Source organism: Oncorhynchus mykiss, chromosome 6, assembly GCF_013265735.2.
Source record: "Oncorhynchus mykiss isolate Arlee chromosome 6, USDA_OmykA_1.1, whole genome shotgun sequence".
Classification (NCBI taxonomy): Eukaryota; Metazoa; Chordata; class Actinopteri; order Salmoniformes; family Salmonidae; genus Oncorhynchus; species Oncorhynchus mykiss.
Window position 1 is genome coordinate 9,075,026 of NC_048570.1, and position 10,997 is coordinate 9,086,022.

General features: G+C 45.3%; 1 protein-coding gene across 1 annotated transcript in view; it reads left to right on the top strand.

Annotated features, from left to right (window-relative positions):
• Nucleotides 1-1,171: 1,171 nt before the first annotated feature.
• The window catches only part of nipbla (NIPBL cohesin loading factor a), a 42,660-nt gene continuing 32,834 nt past the window's right edge, over nt 1,172-10,997 (top strand). The window contains exons 1-17 of the mRNA XM_036979360.1: nt 1,172-1,502; nt 3,662-3,726; nt 3,869-4,025; nt 4,170-4,335; nt 4,457-4,557; nt 5,507-5,621; nt 5,844-5,998; nt 6,208-6,335; nt 6,520-6,610; nt 6,797-7,255; nt 7,634-8,623; nt 8,911-9,081; nt 9,464-9,646; nt 10,302-10,373; nt 10,476-10,565; nt 10,687-10,787; nt 10,879-10,965. Of these exons, the coding sequence (XP_036835255.1) occupies nt 3,962-4,025; nt 4,170-4,335; nt 4,457-4,557; nt 5,507-5,621; nt 5,844-5,998; nt 6,208-6,335; nt 6,520-6,610; nt 6,797-7,255; nt 7,634-8,623; nt 8,911-9,081; nt 9,464-9,646; nt 10,302-10,373; nt 10,476-10,565; nt 10,687-10,787; nt 10,879-10,965 (2,973 nt within the window). The 5' untranslated portion in view covers nt 1,172-1,502; nt 3,662-3,726; nt 3,869-3,961. The remainder of the gene's footprint in view (nt 1,503-3,661; nt 3,727-3,868; nt 4,026-4,169; nt 4,336-4,456; nt 4,558-5,506; nt 5,622-5,843; nt 5,999-6,207; nt 6,336-6,519; nt 6,611-6,796; nt 7,256-7,633; nt 8,624-8,910; nt 9,082-9,463; nt 9,647-10,301; nt 10,374-10,475; nt 10,566-10,686; nt 10,788-10,878; nt 10,966-10,997) is intronic.

Here is a 10,997-nt window from a genome sequence, read left to right on the forward strand (position 1 = left end):
GCACCTGGTATTCACAGGCGGTCTCCAATCAAAGCAGGCCCTACTAACCAGGCTCGACCCTGCTGCTTAGCCTCCAATATCGGGCATATTCAGCCTGGTATGGCCGTAAACAAAGGGGAAACTCTTGGTACACTATATAAGGTCAACGTGTTACCCACCATTTTGTAACACAATTAGACTCTGCTTACATTTCCAGGGCATATGCCTTTGAATTTGAATCTTTTGAAAATAGAAAGAGCATATGGAGGGTCGGCCAATGATGGATGTGTAGGCCTAGTAACAGATAAGTGCATCCTGAGACCTAGAAGTAGGCCTGCTGTTGCCCCGGATCCAGAAATGCCTTGTTTTTTCTGGGTCAGTGGTAGACCTATTGATGATGCCTCTTGCGTGGGCCTATGCTGAGGGTTATGAGTTTGCGCCTCAGCCGTTGAAGAACTTCCACTTTATCACAGATGGAATAATGTTTGTGCACACTGCACTGTCAGGCCTCATGTGATGACATTGTTTTCATAGGCCTATTATAACAAATATAAACAATTATGCAAACATTCTTCATGTAGGCCTAGCTAGTGTTCTTCAAGCCTGCCCTGAGAAATTGGGATGCAGGCTTTTGTCACAGCCTAAAGTTAACACACCAGATTCAACAAAACAATACAACTGATTCCCAACAAGAACACAAGGTCCTTCATTCCACTATCACCCATAACCAGGGGTGGAAATGGAAACAGGGATATGGGAGTGAAAACCCCCTGGGAAATTATTCAAAGATTGAAATTGAGTGAAATCATTTTAACATTAAAAAAATTATAAGATTTTACATTGGAGGATTCCCAGAGAGTTTTAAATCCCTGCCCATAACGTTATCTTTTCTTGTCTCATTTATCTTGCGACCTATGATCTGAAATGACACATTCCAGGGTGTTTAGTAGATGACTGCCAGGGGCATGCTGTCAAACAGTGCTATAGTCATCTATAAACACTTACGTTCAATTATTTAAAATAGATTGTGGGTTTGTTTCAGGTTTGTTTGTCTTGCGCCACACACTGGTGATTCCTTCAAACTTGGCATCTCGTTTTGGCGCCGATGGAGGTCACTCCGACGGCGGCACTTCCGGTCGGCATTTTGTTCTAAGAGAGAAGTCTCACCGCAACAATCGTCATATTTTTTAAACATTTTATCCCCCCCCCCACACACACATATACAAGCTAAATTGGCCACAGATTTATCCATGTCGGTTTAGACCGACAGAAACTCAAACCGAACGAATGTGTCCCCAATATACTTCCGTTCAAACATTCAACCCCGCCGTATGACGGAAGAAGAAAGAATCTGCCCAACCCAGATTATTGTTGACTGCTAGTTTAGCTGGACGGCTAACGTTAGCTGGCAAGTCAAGAACGGAGGTCTGTTGGAGGAGCAGCAAGAGAGAAGAAAGGGGGAGCTAGAGAGACACACAGACCAGGACAACCTAGCGTAGCAACAACAAAAAAAAAATCACAAGGTAAATGGTGATGTAAACTATCAATAAATGTTTGATGTTCATAAGCCAATTCTCAAAACTAAAGTCGCGTTGTTTATTAGCTAACTGACGTAGCCAGTTAACGTTAGCTAGTTTCTCTCCTCGTCATGTTTATCATCGTTGCCACTTGCTAACGTTACTACTGTACGTTTTGCTCGCTTAGTAGGTAGGCCCCGAGCCCGAGTATTAGGTAGTTAACTAGCTTGCTAACGTTATATACCCGAATTATCAAATCGCTTGTCTGGTAAAAATAGTGAACTATGTCGAGATATTAGGCCAGCGCTGGTTAGCTAACTAGCTAGTTAGCTAGTAAGGACTTTACTGATTTTATGTTTAACTAGATACGTTAGCTAAAGTTAGCGTAGTTGATCAACGTAGCTAGTTACTAACTGCTAATCAAAATAGCAACGACTATTGTTTGCTAACTAGCTAGCTGACGAACGTTAATCCGACCTGCCACAAGTAAAGATAAATAGCTAACTAGTTAGCTAGGCTAACGTAATCTAACCCGATTATTTAATTGATTACAGTAACTAGCTAGACAGTTGGCTAACGATATATCAACAACATTGAGTTGGATAATATTGTGTGGGTTGGTTCGCGTAAGAACATAACGTTAATTTAGCAAGCTAACGTAAAATATGTTAATAAATACTGAGGATTTTATTTAGCCACCTCATATGTTTTCAATACGTAACGTTACTCCTTTATAAAGTTCACCACTGAAATGTGGGGCAATTAGCTAGCTACTATTAAATTAGTTTGGTGAACATCAGCTAACGCGGTACTGTTAGCTAGTTATCAGTCGTTCATAAACATGACAAATTGAGGAAAAACATGTCCATTGATTTAGTTGAGGTTTAAATGCATAACAAAACAAATAAAATCCCCTTAAGTTTTCAAGCACTATTGCGTTGATCTCGTAATATTATTGATGATGACCCCCCCCACCCCCCCAAGTCATCACTGCATCTGTTCCTTTGTGCTCTGGCCTGTCAGTCTCCCAGCTGTCAGTAGTATGGCAGGCTACTGACGACTGTCACTGTATGTGTGTATAGGGAAGCTAGGGTCAAATTGTTTACTTTGTGTGTGTGCGATTTCAATATTACACTAACAAATTATATTTGTTTCTGTCAAATCATCGGTCAGTATCTTCTGAGGCTACACCAAACATTATTTTCTTAGAATAAATACTTAAAGTTTAGAGTTTGAAGACAATCTTTCTAAGTCTAAAATCCCTGTAGAAAGTGTTGGACCAAATAAATCATATTTTGAATTAAACCGAGGAGCCCGGAGAGATTCCTACTGTTATAGTTGATGAATCATGACATTTATTGTTAGTTTGGTAGTTCAGCACGATCCTGGACTCGAGTAGATCAAATGTTATTTGTCACATGTGCCGGATACAACCTTACCGTGAAATGCTTACTTACAAGCTCTTAACCAACAATGCAGTTTAAGAAATATAGTTAAGAAAATATTTTGTTAATAAACTACAGTATGTTTTTTTTCAAAATAAAGTAACAATAAAATGACATAACATCGAGGCTATGTACCTTTGAGTCAGTGTGAGGCGATACAGTGTAGTCGAGGTCATTTGTACATGTAGCTATGGATAAAGTGACTATGCATAAATAATAAACGGCCAGTAGCAGCAGTGTACAATGCTTATACTTCAGTTCTAGATCTACTTTTCTAAGTATGAAAAAGCTTAATAGATTTAGCATGGTCTGTTTGTAAGAGACAAATCAGTGACATATGTTGTGTTGCATTTGTTTTGGGCCATTATTTTGGTCTGATGGTTTTTTTTTTCAGCTCTGGGCTGTGAATGCTTTGATGAGTGGGTGGCAGTATGACTCAACACCTGGGCTAACATTGGGCCATTCATTGAGCTGTTCTGTTGATAATGAGAAGGCAATGTGTTGTGATTAGAGTGTAGCCTCTGACTGCAGTTTATTAGAGAACATAGCCAAATGTCCCACCAACACCACACTATGTTTTTCCACTGTTGGTTTTAACGTGAACTGCAACATCATGCCAAGTAGGAGTTTTGGAGCTAGTTGACACTTTTACATTTAAATCACTATCATTTTTTTAGCTGAATTTTTCAATGACATGTTATGCCATTTTTTCCCCCTCAGACTTGTGGACTTCTTCCTGAAATGTCCTTGGTTTTAATCCATACAGAACAGTGCCCTACAGAAAGGTATTTCAAATGGACTTCAATGATATGGTTTAGGAGTCACACGTATGGTCTATTTCTCTTATTGAGTTTAGCATTATGTTTTTCAGCCCCTCCTGTGTTTTGAAGTAGCCAACAGTGAATCCCTCGTCTTTTTCTCTTCCAGAACAAAGGAGATGTGAGTACTGGTCTGGCGGCTGTGACGCTGAGCAACCTGTGTATCGCCACACTGCCCCGCCCCCCCCCCCCCACCTTCAGCATGAATGGGGATATGCCTCATGTTCCCATCACCACTCTTGCTGGGATTGCTAGCCTTACAGACTGTAAGTCCTCCTGCTCTATTTCACTTCCACACAGAATGAACCACGATTAGTCATTTCCAGCTGTAACATCATGTGATGAACTGTCGCAATAAAACACATATGTCTGTCTGTTGTACCGGCGTCCCTCTTCTTTCTCTGTTGCAGTGTTGAATCAGCTACCCCTGCCCTCTCCTCTCCCAGCCACCACCACCAAAAGCCTGCTCTACAATGGGAGGATCGCAGAGGAGGTCAACTGCCTGCTGGCCTGCCGGGACGAGAACCTGGTCTCTCAGCTGGCCCACGGTCTTAACCAGGTTTCCACAGAGCACATGTGAGTATTCAACCCCCAGTCATTAATTGTTCAACGATGCAGATATTTTGCGTCAATGGCCATGTCTGTCTGTCTTTCTGTGAGCACATGTTTGACACGACCTGCTGCCTTTCCCCCACAGAGAGCTGAAGGACAACCTGGGCAGTGATGAGCCAGAGGGCGACGTGCCGGCGCTGCTCCAGACGGTGCTGTCCAGGAACCCCGGCATCTTCAGGGAGAAAAGTACACACACTTTGAAGGCCACTTTGTTTTGTAAACAAATGTTACTCTAAACAAACGGAAGACAGATATGGATTTTTTTTATTTCACCTTTATTTAACCAGGTAGGCCAGTTGAGAACAAGTTCTCATTTACAACTGCGACCTGGAGTGAGCAATGAAAGAAGACAAATCCTTGCCCTCAACCTTCAAGTGAATGGCTACTTTGGTGCTTTTTACTGTTAGGGGGAAGCTGTCATTTTAAGATCTTTATTTTCTTAAACAAATCAATTTCCTTTTTCTAAGTCTTTATGGACAGTGTCGATTGGCTAATGGATTAAAGCTGCAATATGTCACTTTCTTTGGGCGATCTGACCAAATTCACAGAAATGTCAATTATAGATCTGTCATTCTCGTTGAAAACAAGTCTAAGAAGCAGTAGATCTGTTCTATGTGCGCTCTTTCTGTTCTTTGCTTTTTTAAATTTCAGTTTTACCTCTTACTTTGTTTTGTACACCAGCTTCAAACAGCTGAAAATACAATAATTTTGTTTATGGAAAATATATTTTAGTGGTTTAGATGATACACTGATTCTCTACACTATACTTGATAGTTTGGTCACATTAACTGAAATTAGGTGAACTGTTTTGAATTTTAGGAACAAGGAAAAGGCAGAGTGATTTCTGCTTAGTGCACCTTTTTTGATTTACTATTGAAACGCACCCTTTAGTAGCTGCTGGTTGTCGACGCTGCATTTACCAATTTGTAAGAGGAACTGAGTGTAGAAATGTTCCTTTTAGTATATCTAATCAAGACCCTATCTTCACCACCAATTTGTGTTTTATACCCAAAACTTGGACCATTGAACTATTAGTTCAAGTTACTTGGGTACTTAGAATTCAATCGTATTGTCTCAAATTAACTAGTGTCTTAACCATTTATTTGGGTTTATTTGTTGTCCTTTTTGTTTGCAGATGTCATGCAGCAGCCGATGGTGCAACAGTACAAACCAATACAGAATTCCATGCATGGCAGCCCAGCCCAGTCAGCAAACTTTCAGCAGGCTTCAATGTCTCCTAATCCATCCAGGTGAGTGATGTCTCTATACATTGGCGATTTTAATCTTGGACCCTATTCCATGGTTTTCCCCCACTATGTCACAGACCTCTGATATATCCTAGCAAATTACATTCAATAGAATCTGATGTTTGACATGTTTTAGGTTGTCTTCACATAGGTAGTGAATTTCACATAGCTAGTGAAAAAACACTGGCACACCATCTGATCCTGATCTTCTGTCTCCCATGGCAGCCGGGGATTTGTCTCCCCACAGTCGAGCTCAGGGAGTCGGTTCATCCCCCAGCAGAACAGCCCTGTGCCCAGCCCATACACTCCCCAGAGCCCAGCTGGGTTCATGCAGTACCCTCACCCCCCCAGCTACAATCAGCACCAACAGATACAGCAAGGTAAGCCTTGTGTGTGTTGGTGGGGTGATAATACACCATTGTTCAGACATTTGATTGTGTACTGTTAGTAAATGTGCCTGTAAGCCACAATAAATGCACCGATAATTGATACACGAGCAAAGAAGACTCAAAAAGCGTTAATTTGAACTTAATTCCATCATAGCGACACGATTGAGTGATATGAACTGTCACTTGTGTACTGTCTGTAGCCAGCCCCATGGTCCCTGGAGGCATGAGGAACATCCATGAGAGCAAGGGACCGATGACCAACGCTGCCCACCACCACCCAGACAGACAGGAGGACTACATGAGTATAGTTCACAGACTGGGGAACGAGGTACCGCCCGCACTTCCAAACCATGACTTAGATCCTGAATCAATAGTAACGGGGTCATTATGTTACCCTGTATTTCTGACTAAATGTTAGAGGGAACTTCTATAGCCCACAAAACAAAAACTGTTCATACAGAGATTCTCACTAAGCATTGCCTTGTCACTCACTCTGCCGTCTCCATCTGCAGGAGAGTGACCCCTCCATGAGAAACGCCTCGTTCCCTCTGAGGTCGCCTCAGCCTGGGTGCTCACCCGTGGGAAACGAAGGAACACCCAAAGGTACACAGGGACAGACACCAGCTCCTTCCTTGGCAGCCCAACTCCCTTTTCATGCTATTTTTACCACACCTCCAGATTCTCGGTTGCAATGACTGATGCCCCTTTTTCTGTTTCTTATAATTGTGGCGACCTTCATTTCAAACTTAATTACATAAATGTGAGCATCACTTTTGACTGTCTTTTCAGCTGGCTCAAGGCCGCCGCTCATCCTTCAGTCTCCTCCTCCGTATATGTCCCCCCGGGAAGGCCCTCCGGACCTGCTACTGGAGTCTCCCGACCAGAGGAAGAAGCAGAAGAAGAAGCTGGTGGGCAAAGAGGACAAGGATGCGTACGACATCGTCACCTCGCCCTCCAAGGACACCACCAAGCTGACGCTGTCGCTGTCACGGGTGAAGTCGGAGGAGGTGGAGGACCCCTCTGGTGAGCTGCTGCCAGTCATGATGGATCAGAACTCTGACCTAGAGGGCGAGCTTGGGTGCCAGCAGGTCCCTGTGCTGCAGAACGTGGGGGTTATTAAAGGGCAGGAGGGCCCTCTCTCGTCGCCTTTTGATGAGGCCGAGCTGGACGCCCTGGCGGAGATTGAGAGGATAGAGCGTGAGTCAGCCAGTGAGAGGGAGCGCTGCTCCAAAGAGGTGCAGGATAAAGGTGTGTATACTACCAGTAAACCCCCCCCTGTATTTAGGCCCTGTTTGGCTGATGCTCAGTCTCTAAAGTAATGAACAGCTGCATTTTCTTTACTTTTATAGAGTAATTGTACATCTTATAGCTTTCAGAGAGCTCTAAAAGGAGCTCTCGCACCTTAAAATGCATGGGAGTGTATTTGTCCGTTTTAGTGTTTTTCAAATGCATTCCAACATCATCTTTTCAAAGAAAAGGATTTGTTCTTGTTGACTTCGTCTCGTAGATTTGCTTCAGTGCTATTCATCTGATTTCATGCTCATTTCTCCATTTATTTCTGAGTGTTGTACTTCTGGGACTTTTGTAGTTTAATGGAGTTGTGTGCCTGTGATTGTTCCTTTCCAGACAAGCCCCTGAAGAAGCGAAAGCAAGACTCGTTTCCACTGGAGCCTGGAGCAGGGGGCACCGCAGGCACCACCGGTGCGCCAGGCAGCGGAGGAGGGGGCAATGCAGGCAAACTGATCCCCCAGGAGGCTACAGCGGCAGGAAACGGAGCTAGCAGACCAGCCCTCATGGTCAGCATCGACCTGCAACAGGCGGGCCGGGCCGACGGCCAGCTTGACCCTTGCATGGCTGCGCCCATCCCGGCCCTGGAGGCACAACGCTGGCCCGAGGAGCCTGCCGAGGGCCCTGCAGCCGAAGGATCCGACACGGCCGGGGTGCTCCGGCTCAAAGCCGACAATCGACCCGAGGTCATCAAGAACAGCATGGACAAACACGATAACCACCGTGAGCCATCCAGGCACCGGCATGACGGAAAGCAAGACCGGCGCCCTGACACACCTAAGTCATCGAGCAGAGAGCACGGGCGGGACAGAGACCGGGAGAGGCGGCACAGGAATGAAGACAGGCGCTCGCCAGAGGAGCGCTACCGGCCGGACAGCCCCAGGGTCAAACAGGAGGGCCGTGGAGGTGGCTTTGACCCCAGTGGGCGGCCTCGCAGCGACAGACCCGGCTTCAGGTCCCCCAGCGGAGGAGAGGCGGCCAGAAACCGCCCAGATGGACTCAAACAACTACAGCCTGAGAGAAAGTCAGGAGAGTTCCCTGCTTACCTGCTGGGGGGGCAAGGGTCTGGGGGTCTGAAGAACTTTGTGATCCCCAAGATGAAGCGGGACGGCGGAGCTGTGGACGTGGCAGAAGGCTGGGGCCAGCCCCGGGTCAAGCTGGAGCGGCTGGGGGTTCGGGGGCTAGTGGACCACATAAGTAAGAGACCCAAGCCTGTCGTGGTGCTGCAGAAGCTCTCTTTTGATGAGGTGCAGAGGATCATCAGGGTTAAGGACCGTCACGGCTCCAAGTCTGGCAAGAACAGGTTCCTCTCAGGAAAGTCAGGCAAAGGTAAGATGGCTGCAGTTGTGCGCTCATTCTCTCAATGTAATCACCCTATGTGAATATTTGGTGAATAATAATCTGTAGTCTGTAATAATCTGTAGTCTGTAATAGTCTGTAATAATCTGTAGTCTGTAATAGTCTGTAATAATCTGTAGTCATCCCATCTACTGTACAAAGGAATTCAGACTTTGTTTTGAGGTTATTCAATGAATTACTCGCATGTCGACGGGCTATAGCTTGTCCTCTTGCCAGCCTCTTCTTCAATAAGACCCCATGACACCGTCTTCCTGTAGGTGGACTAGACCAGTCTGTTCTGGAAGAGCTTCCTCCTGAACTGTTGGCGGAGATGGAGTCCACCATGCCACTGTGCGAGAGGGTGAAGATGAACAAGCGTAAGCGGAGTACGGTCAAAGAGAAGCCCAAGTACACAGAGGTCGACTCAGACGACGATTCCAACGGGGAATGTGAGTAAACTATAGACAATATGCAGTCCAGTCTGTCAGGGTTCTCAGTCAACAACAACATGTAATAGTCTGTCGTTTTTTAATTTTACCTTTATTTAACTAGGCAAGTCAGTTAAGAACAAATTCTTATTTTCAATGAGGGTCTAGGAACAGTGGGTTAACTGCCTGTTCAGGGGCAGAACGACAGATCAGCCCGGGGGGTTGACGACCTTGTCAGCCCGGGGGGTTTGAACTTGCAACCTTCCGGTTACTAGTCCAACACTAACCACTAGGCTACCCTGCCGCCTCTACACTCTAACCACTAGGCTACCCTGCCACCCCAGGTAGTGACTCCGTGCTGAGTTGTGTGTGTGTGTGTGTGTGTGCGCGTGTCTTTCCACAGCTGCCAGGAAGCGCCAGAGGAAGAACCGGGGGGACAAGGCCTGGGAGTATGAGCCGGAGCGGGAGAGGAGGGGCTCTGGAGACCATAGGCGGAGTAAGGGCTTCCAAGAGGGATGCAGAGGCTCAAACAGCTGCTACCGGGACTCTTCTGATGAGGAGTCGCCCCCACCCAGCATGAGTGACAGTGAGTTTCCCTCCCTCTAACCTGCATTGACCGACTTATGACTGCCAGTTTAGCTATTTGTAATTCTTAAATACACTGTCCCATACGCTTGTGGAATACAGTAGGAGCTGTATTCTCCCATCATGCACTGCGAAGTTGCTTATGATGACACGCTGCGAAAGGAGTGAGCTGGGGCAGAGAGACAAAGCTTCACCTATTCCTATCTAGCTAGCTGGATTCACTGTAGCTAGGTAGCTAATACAATCCCCAGCTACCTGCTTCGGATGGCAAACTAGCTAGTGACGATGCAATCACCAGCCAAGCACTTTTAGCAAGTTGGACTGCATTACACACAGCCAGTAGATGGCATAATATCTTTGTTAGAAGTAGCTATCTGCAGGGGTGGAAAAATTACCCAATTGTCATACTTGAGTAAAAGGAAAGATAGGTGAGTAGAAAATAACTTCCGTGAAAGTTACCCAGTAAAATACTAAAGTAAATGTCTAAAAGTATTTGGTTTTAAATATACTTAACTATCAAAAGTAAAAGTATAAATCATTTCACATTCCTTATATTAAGCAAACCAAACGGCACGATTAACTTTTGGCATTAACATGGTTAAGGGACCAATGTAATATTGTTTGAAATTGAATGATGCTCTTTCCATCTCTTTCAGTTGCCAGGCAGATGAAGAAAAAAGAGAACCAGAAGAAGAGGAAAGCCTATGAGCCCAAGCTCACTCACCAGGGTAGCTTGGCTTGATTGGTTTACCATTTTGATCGCGAATGATCATGTTGCTATACGGACGATGAATTATGATGACTGATGACGTTGACTTTCTGCCTCTTAGAACTGATGGACTCGTCCACATTCAAAAGATTCTCCTCCAGCGTTGACAACATCCTAGAGAATCTGGAGGATGTGGACTTTACGCAGATGGGTAAGTTAGATCTCTCTACGCTTTCTCTGTTGTTAATCTAACTTAATGTCCTCTAGCCACTTCCCTGAGTGTAGAGCCCAGTATATTTGAAAGCCTCCTCTCTCTGATCCTTAATTAATAGACGACGATGAGATCCCACAGGAGCTGCTGCTGGGTAAACAGCAGTTGAACGAGCTGGGCAGCGAGTCGGCCAAGATCAAGGCCATGGGCATCACCTGCAGGGTAGGCCTTTTCCACTTGTTGATGATGTCATGGCCCTGTTCGAATTACCTTTCAAATGTATCTCTCTTCCTTGAAATCGATTGGTTCACAGATACCGTCAGATAAGCTGGTGAAGGTACTGAATATCCTGGAGAAAAACATCCAGGATGGGGCCAGGCTCTCGACACTCATGAGCCACGTGAGTGTCTTCTTCCCACACCAGTACATTAC